General features: G+C 37.2%; 1 protein-coding gene across 2 annotated transcripts in view; it reads left to right on the plus strand.

Moving 5' to 3' along the window:
- The window catches only part of VPS13C (vacuolar protein sorting 13 homolog C), a 73,338-nt gene that overhangs the window by 26,808 nt on the left and 27,488 nt on the right, over positions 1 to 19,042 (plus strand). For both annotated transcript variants that reach the window (XM_017737374.1, XM_017737368.1), the window contains exons 31-54: positions 51 to 154; positions 453 to 620; positions 1,378 to 1,682; positions 1,925 to 2,072; positions 2,765 to 2,873; positions 3,320 to 3,453; positions 3,759 to 3,915; positions 4,582 to 4,661; positions 5,482 to 5,541; positions 6,620 to 6,785; positions 7,765 to 7,881; positions 8,404 to 8,507; positions 8,925 to 9,092; positions 9,530 to 9,834; positions 10,213 to 10,357; positions 11,484 to 11,643; positions 12,502 to 12,632; positions 13,598 to 13,767; positions 14,323 to 14,561; positions 14,752 to 14,981; positions 15,734 to 15,826; positions 16,312 to 16,677; positions 17,824 to 17,913; positions 18,332 to 18,487. In XM_017737374.1, the coding sequence (XP_017592863.1) occupies positions 51 to 154; positions 453 to 620; positions 1,378 to 1,682; positions 1,925 to 2,072; positions 2,765 to 2,873; positions 3,320 to 3,453; positions 3,759 to 3,915; positions 4,582 to 4,661; positions 5,482 to 5,541; positions 6,620 to 6,785; positions 7,765 to 7,881; positions 8,404 to 8,507; positions 8,925 to 9,092; positions 9,530 to 9,834; positions 10,213 to 10,357; positions 11,484 to 11,643; positions 12,502 to 12,632; positions 13,598 to 13,767; positions 14,323 to 14,561; positions 14,752 to 14,981; positions 15,734 to 15,826; positions 16,312 to 16,677; positions 17,824 to 17,913; positions 18,332 to 18,487 (3,905 nt within the window). The remainder of the gene's footprint in view (positions 1 to 50; positions 155 to 452; positions 621 to 1,377; positions 1,683 to 1,924; positions 2,073 to 2,764; positions 2,874 to 3,319; positions 3,454 to 3,758; positions 3,916 to 4,581; positions 4,662 to 5,481; positions 5,542 to 6,619; positions 6,786 to 7,764; positions 7,882 to 8,403; positions 8,508 to 8,924; positions 9,093 to 9,529; positions 9,835 to 10,212; positions 10,358 to 11,483; positions 11,644 to 12,501; positions 12,633 to 13,597; positions 13,768 to 14,322; positions 14,562 to 14,751; positions 14,982 to 15,733; positions 15,827 to 16,311; positions 16,678 to 17,823; positions 17,914 to 18,331; positions 18,488 to 19,042) is intronic.

A 19,042-nucleotide genomic window follows, 5' to 3' on the forward strand; every position in this document is an offset into this window, starting at 1 on the left:
AATGTTACTTCTGCTATGCAAGACTCTGTTTCTATTTTTGTACTTTGCAGGTCTTGACTCATCTCTTTGCCTTCAGCCGAGTCACACTGTATTCTTCGCCCGACTTAAAGACATAGTTGTCACAGATGTTGATTCAAGGACCCTTCATAAAAAAGTACTCAACTACAAGAGTTTAACTTTTACTTGATTCTTGGTTAGTTTGATGTGGATAAAAGTGAAATGTAATACATATTCCACTCCTCTAAAAGTCTTTGATTTCTCATGAATAAGTATTTTCAAGTAAGATACATCATAAAGAATAATTTTCATATTACAAGAATGGATGCCTAAAAGATTAGAAACCTAGTAATCTAACTTGTAATCTGATAGGCTGATGGTATCTTTAGTTCTTTGTGCTAAGTACCTTTGTAGAAGCTGCTGATGGCTGGTGGGTGCTGTTTCTCTCTTTCTAGGCTGTGTCTATAGTGGGAGATGAAGTTTTCAGTTTCAATCTGACATTAAATCCTCATGCTACTGAGGGAGAAGCGTACACTGACATGTCAAAAGTGGATGGTACCGTATGTTTGAAAGTGGGCTGTATCCAACTGGTGTATCTTCACAAATTTCTCATGTCTCTCCTGGTAAGTCTTATTCCCTTTGTATGTTTCTGCAGCATTCTCAGATCAGTCTCCCAGGCTGTGCCCTCAGTACAAGTGGTAGCTTCAGTTTCTGAAAGAGAAGGGATGGGCTTAATTTTTCATGTGTACTGTTAAAAAACTTTTGTAAGTAACTGGTTTAAATTTCAAGTGGGTCACTTCCCACCCTCACTTTTGGAAACAGAGAAAAACTTGGTGCTGTTGAGGTAGTTTGGGGGTTTTTTGTTTGCTCCCCTTTCCACCCTAGCAAAATTCTGAGTTCATTGCAAACATGTCAGAGCTAACACTAGAGGCAAATCTTCCTGCAGGGTTAGATGTCATGATGTCTGCAAATTACCCAGTGTAAATATTAGTGTGTTCAAGTACCCTAATGATGGCTTTTTCAATGAAGCACCAGTGGGCTCTCTCGCATTCAGTAGGTTCTTTAATAGGAATTCAGTAATATTCACTGAGGGCAAGAGGGACTTTCAAAATTGTGTCCGTAAAAGCTCTAATGAGCTAAGTAGTCTTGTAGCTAAGGAAAGAAGAAAAAATGGAGATGGATTTAAAATAAGTGGATTATACTGATTAGTACTTCTTTGACCCCCAAAGGTCATGACAGAAGGCATTCAGTTGTCTTTTCCCATGGAAAATTCAACACAGTAGGCAGCATAATTGGTGGATGATGATGTAGAATGAGAAAGTAATCTGGGTTAAAAACTGTTTACAGACATTTCTCCTTTCTCTTCAACTGCTTTTCTAGACCTTCTTGAACAACTTCCAGGCAGCTAAGGAGGCACTGAGTGCTGCTACAGTCCAAGCTGCAGAAAAGGCTGCTACCAGTGTGAAAGACCTGGCCCAAAGGAGTTTTCGGCTTGCAATGGACATTCACTTGAAAGCACCAGTTATACTTATCCCCCAGTCCTCTGTTTCCCCCAATGCAATAGTAATAGATCTTGGCTTGATTAAGGTTCAGAACCAGTTTGTCTTGGTGTCCCCAGAAGGCAGTTCACTCCCTCCAGTCATTGACAAAATGGATGTGCAGCTGACAAAGCTGAAACTATCGAGGTACAGTGATTAATACTCTGTAGAACATTAATGTTCTTGCCTAGAAACCATGGTTGGTGCTAGTGTCAAATATGTGGTATTAAAATGCTAGCCAAAGAGCAATTAGATCAGTAATAAAATCAGAAACTGTTCTGCTCAAGAAAGTGTTTGGTGTTACATTTGAGATTTAAGATTTTTTAAAATCTAACATGTGACTTTCAACTTCCCAACTGTTTTCTTTCTTTTCCTCTCTGTGTTTCCAGGACCACTGTGGAGACAGATTTGTCACATCCAGATATTCAGATACTTCACCCTATTAATTTAAGTCTGTCTGTGAAACGAAATCTCTCTGCAACTTGGTTTCACAAGTTACCAGTGCTGGAGGTCACGGGGTGTCTGGATACAATGAATGTAAGTCTTGTGAGAAGGTGGTGATAATACATATTGTGAGAGCAACCCTTAATGTTATTTCTGGACACAAAGGGGCAACAAGCTGCAAATTTTGAGTAGGCGTGAAGTGGATTTCAGGAATGTAACAGGATTTAACCCCACCTAGATGAATGTAGAGTTTTAAAAGAATTGCATAAATGGTTTTGTGACCAGTTCTCTCAGCAAGAATTCTTTAAAGTGTTTTGCTTTTTTTTCTTTAAAAATGGAATCTTCTTGAGAGGAGTTTAAATTAATGCAAATATTTGCTTTAGTAACTCCAGCTTCCTATCTTCCATCACCCTTGAGTGGGATACTTGTTTTTTGTAGCATTTTATGTACTGTGAAAGAAAGTTCCAGGGACATCTTGGGTGAAACTGGAATAAAATATCATGAAGGGGCACGTCATTGACAGGAATGTATTAAAGGCATAGGTATGTTAAATTGCTGCAGTGTATATTGATACAGCTTGGGAGGTCAAAACCTTCCATCTCCTCAGACTTTAACAATAAGCGGTCAAAAGAATTAAATTTCGTTATTGAAGGGATGATTCTGCTGACAAAATACCTGTAAATAAGCACTCTTTATGCCAGGAAACATTGTTCTGCTTTGTTAGCTGGTGATAAGTTCAAGGAACAGTGTGTTTTTCCTGAGAATTGTGATCTGCCATTTCTTAGGTTGTGATAAGTCAAGAGGATTTGAATGTCTTTCTCAAAGTGTTGACGGAAAACCTGGGTGAAGCAGAGGAAAATCAAATGGATGCAAAATCAGTACTGCAAAAGGAAGGTCAGAGATGGAATTTATTTGTCATGAATACTAAGCATGTTCACTTTCAGGAGTAAGGAAAAGCATATTATCTGGAAAGCAAGTTTAGATCCCAGAGTATGGTGATAAACTGAGCATTAAGTGATAACCTCTTCTTACTTTTGCAAGGACAATGTCTATACTTTGATACTTCAAGAAACTGGAAACATTACAAGGCAAAATTGGTAAATGTGTTAGCTAAGTTGTCAAGGAACTATCAAGGTATTGAGATGTCAGTCACCTTGTTGCCAGAACATGTTTCTATTTCCTTTTCATGCTCTGAAGTTAAAGGCTCTGCTTGTGGAAATGTTGCTATCTTATCTTAGGTGAATGTAAGCCATCTAAATGAATAAAAGAATTGTATGTGTTTCTTGAGCTAAACAAATGGTGGCAGTTTCACAAGTTAAGCAATTTATTGACTGTTTCAGGTAAAACCAAAGAACTGGAGAGATCAGTTTTGATACAGGATCAGAGTGTTCCAGAAGGAATGTTGTCTGAAAAGAGAAAAATAACACTAAATGAAGATGTAATCAATATGCTACTTAATTTTGAAATCAAAGAGGTATGTATCCATCTCTACAATTCATTCTATCTGAACTCGGTACTCAAGTCGTTGCTTGGAAGTAGGGGGTTATAAAGTCCATTTTAACAGTTTGATTTGGCAACAAAAAGAAAACAAGCAAGAGGAACAGAGCAGGGGCCAGAGGAAATCTTTAGCAGACTGGTCTTGTAAAAGGCTCTTTGTAAAAATGCAAAATGTCTAGATTAATATTATGTGTCACATTTAGCTGAGCCTGCTTATAACTGCCTGCTGTGTCTGAACAGCTTCCCTGAAATATTGAACTTATTTCCCTTTCCTTGTTCAAGGTTGTAATAACCTTGATGAAGCAGGTTCAGAAGGAGAGACATCCATTACATATTCTAACTGTGCTACAGCTTGGAACCAAAACCAAAATTAGAAATCATGAGTTAGCTGCAGCAGCATATCTGAAAAAAATTACAATGAGATGCACTGAAATAAATGGTAAGTCTTCTAGAGAACTGGTACAGTCAGTAGAATGTGTGCAATTGAATTTACAGGCAGAGGATAACATACTAAAAACCAATAATGGGAGGGGGAAGGGTAATTTAGATACTAATCTGTTTTACCTGATACCAAGTTTTACTGCAATTGCTAGAGTTAGAGTTAATGTATTTGAGTGAGTTGCCTACTTTGAGCAGGAAGGGTGTTCCTGAGAAGTATTCCAGCAGTTCAGTGTGTTTTGATGAGCTTCTGATTCTGTGCTTTATGACCAGTTCTGGCAGCACTGGAAATGGGAGTGCTTCCTTAGTTGGTCAGGTAACAATTCAAACTGATGGTGAAGTGATAACTGAAATAGCCATTTATCCAAAGTAGAAAAGTAAGGTTTTGAGTGTGAAAACCTGAAAGTAGGAATGCAAAGAACTTTCAGTTTTGAATCTTGTTTCAGGAGCAAGATAAGTTAATTTTTACTAGTTTAATTTAAAATAAAGTGAATATAGCATTTCACAAGATAATGCTTAATATGCAACTTCTCAGTGAAAACAGCTGTTTAACTCTTTCAGTAAGAATAGTATCTAATTAGCATGTAATAGAGAATTAGCATAGATACGTTGGTGGAGTAAAGCTTGTGAGTGGAAACACTTCACATTTTTATTTCTTTGTTTGCAGACTCAAAAGGAGATCCTCTTTGCATTCTTAATTCCTCAAGCGAGACAGATGAACATCTTTTGAAAATGGAATATATTAAGGTTTCAGTACATTTTCACTAAGATTACATGGAGAGTAAAATAAGGCTTCCTTACTTAGCCTGTAGAATTGTATCTAAAACTAACGCAGGCCTTCTCCCAAATACCTGTTTTTCAGTTTAGCATTTAATTGAATCCTCCACTGCTTCCATATAGTGCTTGCTTCATAAGGCAATGCTATTACTGAAATCACTGGCAAGACAAGTACTTATTTGTGTTCTGTGTGTACAGCACAAATGAGTAGCTTTGTGAAACTTAACAGGTGAGGTGGTCCTTGCCTGTGGAAGTGAAGAGTGACTCTACAGGTGATAAAACTCACATTTGAGGAGTGATATGTTGGTAGCTAAAAAAAGGCCTTCAAAAATTGCATGAATACTTGGGAATCTGATAGGTTGTAGAACCAGGGGACTCCTCATTACTCTTATCTGTAATGGCATCATTTATGCAGTGAAAAATAAATTAATTTGTGCTGGCAAAGTACAAAGCATAAATTGACCCACTTTAAATAGATTCTAGATGGGAGAAAGTTTTGTAACTGGCCAGTTGAATTTTCACAAGATATGTGCTATGAAATGTCTCTGAGCAGAGCATTGTGAGTACCCCATTCTGGCTGCCTTGATTGTGCCTTATTTGGAGAACTTGTTTGTTCAGGCTTCGTCACTCTCCCTTGTTTCCTTTTGCAGTTGGAATAGTCCTTGTGTGTGGGCCAAATTCAAATAATTCAGTTAATAAAATTATTAATAATTATTTATTAATTATTGGCTAATTCAATAGAGACTGACTGTCCCTTTTTTCTTTTTTTTTTTTTTTTTTTTTCCCTTAGGCTGACCCGGATGGACCAGACTTTGCTACTACTTACCAAAGCACCAAGCAAAAAATCAATGTAAGTACTGGATGTATTTAAATTTTTATTAAGTTTTTCAAATGGTAGCAGCTGTGTTAGTTGCTCCCTTTGTTTTTTTCTCATTGAAGAGAAGAAAGGGATCAAAACCAACCCAAAACCCTGACTCTCATCATTAAAACCTATTGCTTTGTATTTAAGTACTTCAAAGACAAATCCAGGTAGAAAAAAAGGATTTTTTTTTTACAGAAGTATTTATTATATTAATTTTTCTAAACTAAAAACTGTACATTTTTAGCTAGTTAGAAAAATGTCCTTATGAATTTTAACTGAGGCCTTTAGCATGTGCTTTGTTTTTGGGGTGATACACTTAGCAGAGAGCGAAACCAAGGCCTTGTGTTCCAGAGCTTGTAACAGTTAGTAACAGTGAAATTGAGATGTAAGCTGAAATGTCCAAGTAGCATTCTCAGGGTCTTGAGTGCAATTAGTCCTCTTACTTCTCCTGAAAGCATTCATGGGTAATTTTCCTTGGCTTCAGTGACTTTTGAAATAAGCATGTAATTCTGCTTTTAAAATGTTTCCTTTAAAGTAGTGGTGGTGGGTCAAGCTGCTTCTTGATGGCCTTAGGTGGAATAAGTGACTGATGCTGAGTTTCACTAAGTAATACTGGCAAGAGTAGTTGCTGCTCGCATACTCCCTGTTCTGATTGCAAATTTTGAATCTTGGTGTTCTGGTTTTTTGTTGTTGTACCGTGTCTACTAAAATAGCTTCGTATGAGGTTCTGAAGCTGTCAACCAAAGTGCTCCATAGTCCACAATGAAAGGCAGCAGAACTAAAGAGAGTGTCCTGAAAGAGCATAACCACATGAGGCATCAATTTTTAGATTGGCACAGTTCCTCTGTAGCTCTTTTAAGCTTCCCTTAAGCTTTCTGTAGTACCCTCATCTGTTCTGGAGCTCATGTGGTGTGAAGTTGAAGGGGATGGAGATGGAAGAGTCAAATACTTGTGAAATTGAGCAAGACACTTTTTTCCTTTGATTCTATTACAGCAAGTCTGAGTTGTTTGGCAATCGACTACTACTGAATAACAATGTTACTTTGTCTCCTTTCCCTCCTTTTAGGTCATCTTTTCATGCTTGGATATAGTACTTCACACAGAGGCTTTGCTTTCCATCATGAGTTTTCTCACCTTCAGTGTTCCATCAGGTGGTCTTCCCAGTACTGATAAATCATCAGACCACAAGCCTCAAATAAAAGAACAGGAAAAAGGAAGTACCCTTAGACCAGGTAATGTCATATTAAAAAGGCTGTACTTTTGTTGCTTAACAGCATCTCACTTTCGGTTTCAAAGGATATTATTTCAGATGACAGCATTGCAATCTATTTGATGGAAAACAAAGCATGCACAACTGTAAATGGGGAGAAAATAATCTTACTTGAAAAAAAGCACCAGACATTTTTCCTGTGGCTTAATTTTACAAATTCTCCTTACTCAATATAACTTTTCTCTGGGTGGTGGTCTGATTTTTATAATGAAAGTTGAATAAATGATGTTGCAGTGTGCAGCCTTCCCAAAGGTTCAGTGTCACAACCATGTGGCTTTCCAATCTGAAGGCTCTAAAGAGTGCTTACACTGCTGAAAATAAATACTCCTCTGGGGAGGCGAAGAGAGGTTCTGAACTGAATGGTGGTGTGTGTATTTTAATTATGGGTATTTGTAACCTTGAAATAGTAAGAGATTTTGCATGGAAGCTCCTGAATGTTTTGTTGGGTCCTGTGTTGTTGATTTTTGTACTTGTAGCGTTGTTTGTGAAATTCAAGGTTTTCTAATTCTAAAACTGTTGTGATTGAACCCAGTGGCTGTTACATATTGTGTTTCTGCAGTGTTGCTGCAGCTAATACGCCTAAATTGGCCTTGCTACTTGATACAGAGAAGCATTTCTGTGTGAGACGGTGTTTCAAATAATGTCCTGTATGCTGTATTCGCAACTGTTGCATAGAAATTAGGTGTTAATGAGGAGAGAATACATAATCTTGATAGCTTTTGGCCTGTGTTGATTGGTGACAGTTTGTGTGCCTGAAGGAAACTGTGTTAATAAGTTACTTTCTTCACATTTTGACTAATCATTATTATATCTTTTAGGGAATGACTGCAGGTTGCTTTTGAATAGCTCATGTATGTACAAAACTACTAATTAATATTTGTTTTAAGTAATGGGCTTGTAATACTTGAACTCCTTGTATGTCTCTTGTGTTTCCCATCCAGTGTCTAGTGATGCAGCCCATGATGATGTCTGTGAATTAAAACTGACTGCAAAGCTAAATGCATTCAGTATTACAGTGTGTGATCAGACCTGTAGAATTGCAGACATTAGAATACAAGGTAAGGTGTTTTTTATTTAAATATTAGAAGAAACTGGCTGTAGCCAGAAATAGGCTGTTTCACTCCATTCACTTCCAACAGGCCAGTGTGTGCACTGCAGATCTCTAACATGTGTTTAAATGTATTTTGATTGTATGAAATGATCTGCAAGGAAAAAATGTTTGACTCAGAAAAAGAAGACGATTTCTAAGTGTAGTAAAAGAAGTGAAGGCACTGTTATAGATAACACAGACTTCCAGTTTTTAATAGCTAGATCTTAGATAGTGTTGGGGAATTTTACTCTAGTCTTAGAATCAATTTATGTTGGCAAATTTGTCATACATAGTAAGGTCCTGACTTCTGTCTCAGGCTTAGCATTCATTGTTACATAGCAGAAGGCTGGATTCTAAGCTGTTATTATTCTTTATATTCAGTAGTAGTTAATTCAGGGGGTTGGTTTGTTTGTTTGTTTTTTTAGCAGAAGTGTTTACTTAGAAATTTGTTGAAGTGCATTTATTGCCTTCTTTCTTTTGTTTTGTTCAGGAATGGATGCATCTGTAGCTAAGAAGCCTAAAAAGATTAAAGTGTTCTCCAGACTTGAGGACATTGTAATTACAAATGTTGATCCAAAAACAATCCATAAAAAGGTGATGTGTTATGCAGATTGTAAACAGCTGAAGAGACCCAGTTCTTTAAGTGATTTAGTGACAGCACTGTAGTTTTATTTGTTGTTACAGAATGCAAAGTACGATGGAATATTAAGCAAAATTTATTGGTTAATTTCCTTTACCTCAGAGAAGGAAAATATTCTTCCACTTACTGTTTAGTTCTTTTAAATTGCTTGCACTGGTATGTTTAATTCTGAGCAGCAGGGGTTAAATATAAAGTGGGCTATAGATAAGCAAGTGAGAAGAGGCATATGCTATAAAATAGGTGATTCTGTTTCCTTTTGTGCCTACCATATGTCCAAGTACCGCTGATAAGTTGCAGTTGATCTTGTTGGGGAACTATTTCTTGTTTCAGAAATACCTGGGAGTATTAACTATGTGGACTTAATCTTCTAGGCTGTCTCCATAATGGGAGATGAAGTGTTTAGATTTCACATGTCGCTTTATCCAGATGCCACTGCAGGGGAAGCCTATGCTGATATGTCAAGGGTGGATGGTAAAATGTCTCTGAAAGTGGGCTGCATCCAAATAATTTACCTCCATAAGTTCTTTATGTCTCTCTTGGTAAGACATTAGTTTAAGTTCTTTTCTTGACATTAAAAGGTTTTTTTTTTAATGAGAAAAAATGCAGTCAGCTCTTTCTGACCTGTACCTGGTGGTGAACTAATGTGCAAGCACATAGAGGTATTTTGCTGAAGAGTTATCACTTAAGTTGCACTGCTTTACAGAAGATTGCCTAGGAGAATGATGACCAAAGAAGTAATAAATGGAGCTGCTAGCTTTAATAATATCTTAAAAATTAAACAGTTAAGCAACATGTAAGCTTGTTCATTATTTTAGCCTTTTTCTCTTTTGAAACCAGTGTGGTGGAATTAGGAGTTTCATATTTATACCACAGCTGTACTGTTTTTCTTAAATTAACTTTTTTCCTGGGGCTTGCCTTTTTTTGAAAGTTCCATGTTTTCATGGAATTCTTACTTTTTTTCACTACCTGTGAATAGAACTTCCTAAACAATTTCCAAGCGGCACAAGAAGCCCTGACTGCAGTCACTGTCCAGGCAGCAGAAATGGCTGCTTCCAGCATGAAGGACTTTGCTAAAAAGAGCTTCCGCCTCCTAATGGATGTCAACTTGAAAGCTCCAGTCATAGTTGTTCCTGAATCTTCAGCTTCATGTAATGCTTTGGTAGCCGATCTTGGCTTAATCAGAGTTCAGAATGAATTCAAGCTGGTGTCTTCAGATGAATCACCTCTTCCTCCAGTCATTGACAACATGGATGTGCAGCTGACTCACTTGAAATTATCAAGGTAAACATGGAGTTTTTCCTGAGTTGGAAAAGTCTTTGTGAAGAACAGTGTGTCCACGTTCTGTATGCAGCATTTTTCTCTTATTTAAACATGATAGGCAATAAGAGCATACTAAAACCAAGCAAGAAACCTTCCCAAGTGAAGTTCAGGAGTGCTTTTAGATAGAGACACAGGTCTACAATCTCTAAAGCTTCTTGGAAAAAAAGGAATGGTAGCACAGTAACCTGAGTTCATCTAAAGTGCATACCTGCGTGTAAGTGCATGTGAGCTTGTTCTTAAGTTAATTATGCCTGTAATTCTGCTAGATAATGATGATATTATTTGGGATTCTGCAATAGTAAATATTTTTCCTCTGCTGCTTCCACTGTCTTTTTTTAGGTGCATTATATCCACAGATTCTCAACCAGATTCTGAAATTCTGTGTCCTGTGAGTTTGACTTTACTGGTCCAGAGAAATTTAGCAGCAGCATGGTATCATAAAAGCCCAACAATTGGTATCAAAGGAGACCTAAAACCAATGCAGGTAATCTCATGACTAATAAGAGCTTTATCAAAAGACATACAAATTCTCAGAATAGTCCTTATCTTAATTGAGGAGCTTGTAAACACATTTCAGTTTGTGTCCTTTACAGCATATTGAAAGACTTCCAGCTTGATTGTCCAGTTTGTAGATTTGTTAGAATTTTGATATTGTATAATGAATAGTTTTCGTGTAGCTGCATGCAAATGGAATAAAACCTGGGGGTTTTTTTCTGGAGGTCTGTTGAAGCTATCCATTGGCTCAGCAGTCAGTAAAATCATTGAGGTTATCTGTTGAGTTACCATTTAAAAGCAATATTTAATAATTCCAGTTGTTTAATCTGCAATGTTCAGGTTATTTGAATGTTTAGTAGATTTATTAGAAATGAAAAGTTTATCTCTAATATAGAACAATTTAAAATTACCTTTGCAGAGGGAGGGCTATATTTTTTCTTTTCCTGCATTAACTATGTGGATTTAAATGGGTAAAACCAAACTGGGGCACCTTTTCCTTGTTCCTGAGCCCTTTTACTTGTTCATTCCTGTATCTGTGCTGTGGCCAAATGTCGCACCGGTGAAGCACAGAGAAGTAAGAGATTTAAAGGAGTACCAGCAAAACTAACCTAATGTAGAAAAGATCTTTTTACAATGTGTACTGTGGGCTAAGGGGCTGCATCTTTCCATTAGTACTGCTCGCTTTTTTTGTGACTCTGTAATGCTATGATTGGATACATATTCATTAAGTCTTTGAAGGCCTACTGAGTATTTTAGTGTATACAATGCAAATCTTGGCTTAATGTGATCTGGTCATGTTTTTGGATTATTGAATTGTTGAGAAGTGCTTATGTTTATCAATTACTCATATTTTTAAAAGGCAAAGGTCCTTTACAAGTCTAGAAAGTGTTTATGATGTGGACTGTTATTTCTTGTTGTAACTGCTGTTCATAACAAGTAACAAACGATATTATAGGAAAAATGGGCAAATCATTTAGATTGTTTTGGACAGGATAATTTTGACTATCCAGCTTGTTTCTGCTGGAAGCAGCACCTTGTTTCTCCTCAACATTTGCAAACTGTGTTGGAAGAAGTGCTGTCACCAGAAATGAACTTGTGGCTTTATCACTTTACAGATTGCACTCAGTCAAGATGATCTAACTGTTATAATGAAAATTTTACTTGAAAACCTTGGAGGGGCTTCTTCTTCCCAGCCAAATACTGTGCAAGAGAATATTGAGGATACGCAGATACCTAAAAAAGGGAAAGCTCCACAGGAATCTGGTAGTTCTGAGGGTATGTTCAATTCAAAGGCTGAATATGTGTTGGCAGAGGGCTGTTTACAAATTCAAATATATTTGAATATTTTTCTGAAGCACTATAAATTCTTTTAATTGTTACATATATATAGTATACATGAAAAGTTATAAATAAGAATGTATGCGCTTACCTGGAGTGTGAGTGGATGGTCAGAAGTTTTTGTAGTGTGTTTTTTGTGATTCATTTCTTATAGGATGATATTCTTCACTCTATATCAATCACTCTTCTAAGTGCAGGTGGTTAAAAAAGAAAAAAGCCAAATCATCTACCCCAGGATATTAATGCACAATTATAACAATTGAGGATAATACTAGTATTCAAATAGTGTGTCAATGTAAACAGTGCATGTCTCTGGATGAAATATTGTTAACACTTTGCCAAAATCTATTTTTTCCCCCAACTTAGCATTGTCAATGTCAAAAAATTGCTGTTTAACCACTGGTTGAGTTGCTCTGCTGTGAATAGAAACTGGAAATATGAGTAGTGCAGACTCCTTGAGCAGACTTAGTACTTTGTGTTGTTCTTCATTGCAGTGAACAAAGAACTGCAGTACACTAATGGCAGCTGCTTTTAAGGTTCTAAACCATTCTGCACTAGATAATTTTAGTATGCATTGGACAGAACAAAATTGAAAATGTGAATTATTTTGAGTTAGTCTTCTGGATTTAGAGCTTTCTCTCTTTTTGTGATTTTTCTGATCTTAATTTTAAAAACCCCAAACACCAACCCAACCAACCAACCAACCAAAAAAAAAAAAGCAACCGACAACAAAAAACCCCAAAACCAAGGACAGTGTTCAAAAGAAATGTAAAAATATCTTCTTTTCACTGACAGGTGCCCTTGTTGATTCTGGACAAAAAAGTGTTTCTGCAGTTCAGTCTTCTGTGGAATGTTATACAGCGCTTAAATTTGACTTCAATTTTGAGTCCCTTTCTGTAACTCTCTACAACAGTGACATGACTGAGGTTTGTTACAAAACTTTTACCACACAGGTGAGGTGGGCAGCCAAGGCTTCTCACATGGATAGGAAAATAAAGTTACATTATCTGTGTTGGCTTTGTAATACTTTCCTGATGGAGCTTTGAGCTTTCTTGGGCAGACAGTGTCCTTAAGTCGAAGAATGTGTGTGCATTTCTGAAAGTCACACTAAAAATATTACTGAACCAACCAAAACCACTCAGCATTTGATTTGGTCATTCTAGCTTGGATTCCAGTTACCTGAAGTAAAAATGAGTACTTGAAAAGCAGGAACTATTAGCTCAGATAGTGCTAGTTCTATGTATGGTGCCTCTAGAGTTAGTAAGCAGATCCAAGTTGTATATGGCCCATAATTTCCTCTTGCATAGCCCTGAGTGTGAGCAATCATGGGCATCCTCTCTGTGCTGAAAACAGAAGAGAAAGATGTGAAATGATGTCTTGTTTTTATGACTTAATAAAGTCTGCTTTGTGTAGATGTGAAGGTGTTTGCTTTATATATCTTTGTATATAGTGACTGTTATTTGTGTAAAATTGTTAAGATGTTCTTGTGCAATGAACATCACAGGAAAGAAAGACACTGTAATGAGATTTTAATTTCACTGTCATATAATTTCCTCTTATTGCCGAGGTGCTCTTGTAGATGAGTTAGTGTGATGAGAGCGGAGGGATCCTCTGGTAAGAGATCTAGAGTTCAGACAGATAATCCTTCAGGGATGAATTCTGAACAACTGCTGGCAGTGTGGTGCAGAAACAACTTCACTGCAGCCCAGCAGGTTTTTTCTGTTTTCCCAATGAGTTTCTTGAACTCATTTGTATGAGTGGAGGACTGATGATGGCAACAGGCTAATCAGATCTTTCAATTCATGGAAGAAAATGCACATGGCAAGCAGCAAGGGCAATGTCTCATTGCTTTGTTGTGTGATAACTAACCCTGCTCTTTGTCCTTCTGTAGGAGTCTGTGCTTTCAGTGCACAGTGACAAACTGCGCCTTGGTGAGCTCCGGCTGCATCTCATGGCATCGTCGGGGGAGATGTTCTCAGATGGCTCCATGGATATCAGTGTTAAACTCAAAGCATGTACCTTGGATGACCTCAGAGAAGGAATTCAGAATGTGACTGCAAGGTGGGTTTGAATCCATCAGAAATTAAAAACCTCCAGCTTATGAGGAAGCCTTTTTCCTTTTTTTATACTTTGCTTCACTTGGAATTGATAAAACTCAGTAGTGCTGTGAGCTGTGGCCTGTAATACTCTGTTTAAGCAATGAACAACGTAATTTAAATTCTGTTAAACAAGTTTCTACTCTTATATGTTAATTTCCCAGGTTATCCAAAACAAAAAGAAATCTTGGAGGTGTGCATATTACGGTGAACTGTAGAAGAGCTGAATAGAGAGCACCCAGCCTCAGCTACAGATTTGTGTGCACTGAAACTTCAGTGTGCTTGTTATGTGCTGCCTGCATACTTTCAAGAGTGTAGCACTCTAATTTTAAATTGAAATTACTCTTCTGATAGAAAAGCCTCTACCCTCTTATTTCTGGAACAAACACTGATTGCTTGTGCAGTAATTGTTCTTTATAAATGGCGTGGGGAGAAAAAATGGCAGTACTTAGGCATCTTTGTTTTCCTAGATCTGTGTGTTACGATGTTTGAGATGTTTCTTATTAAACTTGTTTTCCAGGATGATAGACAAGAAAGATGACATAAATGACAGTTCTATGATCGATATAAGATACAAGCAGGATAAAAATGGAACTGAAGTTGTTGCTGTCCTCGACAAGCTGTACATATGTGCTAGTATGGAGTTTTTGTTGACAGTAGCACATTTTTTCATTAAGTCAATGCCAGCATCCTCAGCTGAAGGATCTGCACAGTTCCAATTAAAGCAAGTTGCTTCTGGGAAATCCAAGGCAGAAACAGGTCTGTAAAAACAACTTCCACCCACCCCCATTCCCCTCCTTTGCAGATTTCATTCTGAAAATAACTCACCGAAAAGTTTTCAAGACTTAAGATATTCTTCAGAATGTGTAAATTGGCCACTGACATAGTAGATAGCTTTCCTCTTTCTGGTTTTTATATTCAAGGTGGGTTTTATTACTTCCTTTCACAGAAATACCTGTACGGCCAAACATGACAGTAAAAGCTGTGATTATGGATCCAGAAATTGTATTTGTTGCTAATTTGACCAATGCTGATGCCCCTGCCTTAAAAGTTTCCTTCCAATGTGACTTCTGTCTGACCTCAGACGAGCTTGCACAAAGGATGACCGCTCAAGTGAAGGCCTTCAAAGTGTTGGCCTGTGCCTTTCTCAAAGAAAAACAAGACAAGAATGTTACTATGGTAAGGAAATCAGCGTTTCATAATGAAAAAAGTAACTAGAACTGTTGGCATGCACATCCCTTAGCGGGCATATCCATAGCACTCAAAACTGTTTTCATATCATTGATTATTCAGAAGACAGGAAGGGCCTGTGCCATTTGAAGGTGAATCTTTTATCAGTAGGTGCAGGACTTGAGCACTTAGAGCTCTGTCTAAAACCTGTGTGGTGCATTTGTAAGTTATATTAAAAGTTTCTTAGTGAAGAGACTCTATGAGGGGTTTTGAAGGCCAAGACCTTTTGCAGTGTTTTTCACTGCCTGTTGGTTTCCTTGTTGCGGTAGAGTCCTGAGAAGCCTTTTGTCTGGAACTTCATCTGCACATTCCTGCCAAGGGAGCACTGAGCCACAGAGGTGGCCTGTGTGCATCTCACACGTGGTTATCTTCCCTTATACATTTAGGTTTTTTAAGGATTCGGGGTTTTTTTACTATCTTATCACTTTGTCCGTGTGTTGGGTTTTTGTTTTGTCTGGTTTTTAAGTATTACGTCAAAAGCTTTTATTTCTCTGACTTTTAACCTTCCAGTACAAAATGGTTCTTGTGCCAATCGGGATGCGGGATTGTAGCAGTATAATGAAAGAACATTTTTGCTCTGAAACATGTTACTTTATGGGATAGGCCCCTTTGGCCTACAGGGTGAAAAAAATGTAAGACCTTTTGAAAAGGTTAGATTTAAGGAGTCACCTTAATAATCAAATTATGGTTTTCTCACTCAGGTGTTACGGCCATGTTCTTTGGTCATGGAAAATATGCTGCACACTTCAGGGGTACACACTATGGCAGTAACAATAGAGGAACTTACGATTAAGGTAAGATTATTAAAACTGTCTTTGGAAGAACAGCTATGTTTCTCAAGATCTACATCTTGATTTTTGGTTGTTGTTGGTGTTTTTTTGTTTGTTTGCCTTTGAAATTTGCATATTGTTGTTTACAATTTTAATTTTCCCCATTAGTTTAATTCCAGAAGTAAGGACTTTTAGAGCTGCTCTGTGTTGGAAAAAGTCACTGTGTGTTCGTTGTTTTGACAGTCCCTTAACCAAAAAGGAGTAATTTAAATACTTCAGATTCTAAGATTCCTCCTACCACTTCCTTCCAAAGTGATTTCATAACCCTTCCCTGCTGCTGCCATCACTATTTTTAGGATATTTTGCAGGAAAGGAAAACAAGAGGAGGTCCATGAATGGATTCTCTTCCTTGGAAATTAAGTTGCATCTCTTAAAAGACTTTTCATGTTTGCTATGTCCATTTCTCATAGATTTTGTATTTTAATAAAAGATTTTTTTCTTTGTTCAAGATATCACCAATAATTTTGAATACCGTCATGACCATTATGGCTGCCCTAAAACCCAAGACAACAGAGGAGGATTCTAGAGGAGCAACTGAAGTTTCTGAGAATTTGTGGCAAGTGAAACCTATAGATGAGTGCAATGCTTGGTTTCTTGGTGTTGACATAGCCACAGAAGCAACAGAAACTTTTAAGGACCATGAACAAATTCAGAAGCAAGAGAAATTTGACATTGTAGTGAAATCAGTTCAGATGACCTTGGAATGTGGTCTGGGACATCGAACTGTCCCTTTGTTGTTAGTGGAATCTACATTTTCAGGTGTCCTTAAGAACTGGTCCTCGCTGATGGAGGTCGCTGCTGATACGTCACTGGAGGTATGTGGGGTCAAACCGTTAGGAGTTTAAAACACTTCTGCAAGTTTCCTGAGTTCAACTAACTTTTTAATACACTTTGTATGTGCTGAATTATTAATAGGTTTGAATTGTAATGCTCTCAGGAGTTCTTTAGTCAGGCAAGTAAGCATAACATGCTTTGTACAGAAAGTTGGAAATCAATAGGTTTTAATGGCAGTCACCATATGAAATAATCTAGTCCTTTGTTTCTGTATTATTTTTGCATGTTCAAGTTTTGCTGTGTGAACAATGAGCTTGGCTTACCTGAATATTCACATTTAACTCTTATTGCCCCCCTTTGTTTGTTTCTCTAGCATTGTGTTTATTGGTAAGATAGAAGTTATACTCTTCTCTCAAAATGGGAGACCATTCTAAGATGGTACAAGTCTCTTATGGAAGCAGCACGTTAAAATTCCATACAACCAGATGTATAGCTGCTCATTTACTCAGTAATACATTTACTACCCCTTGTCAGTTTATCAAATTACCTCATACTTCATTCTGTTCTGGGATATGCAAGCAGCCTTTTTCCATTGCCAGGTTTGCGTACCATGGGGGAATTTGGATGCCTAATCACGTACCTCTAGGAGAAGTCACTGTGGTTCCACAAGGGATGAGCAAAATAGCTGGAAGGGAGCATCCAGAACTGTTGAGTCCACAGCTTCTATTCAGATTTGCAGTGATGGAAGCAATTAAAAACTTGGTGTTGGCTATGAGTTAGAGGAATCATTCCAGTGGACCAGATTCAGACTATAGTTGGCTCAAACTAATTATTTCATAGTACAATAAAGTACTTGTGGCATTGAAGTCTCTCTCAAAGTCGTTCTCTCAAACCATGTGGGAGAAGATAAGAGACTTGATTATGTTAATTGAAGGTGTTAAGAAGATACAGTGTTACCAGGATGTTTGGTTGCTCTCAAAGCAAGCCTGGAAATGAACTCTTCAAAAATGGTGTAATTTAAAAAATTCATGATGTATTACTCTTCTGTGTATTAGTTTTTAAAGCCAATAAAAGTTAATGCTAGACCTCCGAAACATGAAATGATGATTTATTGTTTTCTTATTAATGTTTTTCATAATAATTGCTTTGTATTTAGACACCTTATTTAATTTTGATTATTTCTTTAGGTTCATTATTACAATGAAACCTATGCAGTGTGGGAGCCGCTTATTGAACGAGTCGAAGGAGGAAGGAAGCAATGGAATTTAAAGCTGGAGGTATGTACAGGAACTTGACACTATGTTAAATGGTTTTAATAGGGAGCTACTTTTAAATTTCTTAAAAATTTTATGGGGCAGAACATTGACCTTTTGAATGCTATTGCTTGAAGGAGCTATGCAGTTTCCCATGAGAAAAAAAATTATTCTTCAGAGATCTTAAGGTTTTCCTGAATAATGTGAGTTGTCAGTGCATAGACAAAATGGAGCATGTAACTATGCAGAGAAGAGAAGCTAACTTGCCTTCTGTGTTGGTATAAAATTTCTGTGTTTGTTTAAGGTATCAGAGATTTACAAGGTAAAGTAGGTTTTACTTTGCTTGGTGAAATCGTCAAGTGTATGTCAAGTTTTTTTCCTGTTTTAACAAGAAGAAAGTAACCTATATGTTTGTAATTGTCTAATGAAATTTTTCTTTTAGATGAAGACTAACCCTGTCCAAGAGAAAAGTCTGATGCCTGGGGATGATTTCATTGTTATTCCTGAGCCACAAACAGCAATTAACATCTCTTCAATGGACACAATGAATATAACAATATCCAAATGTTGTCTTGCTGTTTTCAGTAACCTAGCCAAGGTAACCCCAACAGGCAGAAGGTGCTCAATTATGTGCTTACATAGGAAATTCTGAATTTTCTTTGTTTTAAGAACTATATTAGCTGTTCTACAGCTCTGACAAATGTTACCTGGAAAGGCTGAGGAGTTTTACTCAGATGACTCCTTTAGGCTCAGCAAAAAGGTGGTGTTATCTTTTGAAAGAAGCAACGTCTGTGTTAGAACAACAAATGTGCCTATGCAGGACTTAAGGAAGTGTCATATGTGCAGGTTAAATGAACGTGAAATGCTCTAATAAACACAACTGTTTCCTACAATACTTCTTCTGAAACAGTAAAACAGAAATTTACTTCCTTTCCATATTTTCTGCTCAATTGAATACTAAGAAAAGTATGCATTTTAGGATTGGCCTTTAAATTGGAGGAATAGAATGTCCCGTGTGTTAAAAATACTTTTTCCCCCCTATTTCTATTGTGATAGTAGGTGTGCTTATGAATGTTCTAGGCTGCTTTTCCCTCATTTTTTTTCTGAGGTGAAGAAATTTTGGTCACTAAATCAAGCTGTTTTTATAGAACAT

Source organism: Corvus brachyrhynchos, unplaced genomic scaffold (assembly GCF_000691975.1).
Source record: "Corvus brachyrhynchos isolate BGI_N302 unplaced genomic scaffold, ASM69197v1 scaffold200, whole genome shotgun sequence".
Lineage (NCBI taxonomy): Eukaryota > Metazoa > Chordata > Aves > Passeriformes > Corvidae > Corvus > Corvus brachyrhynchos.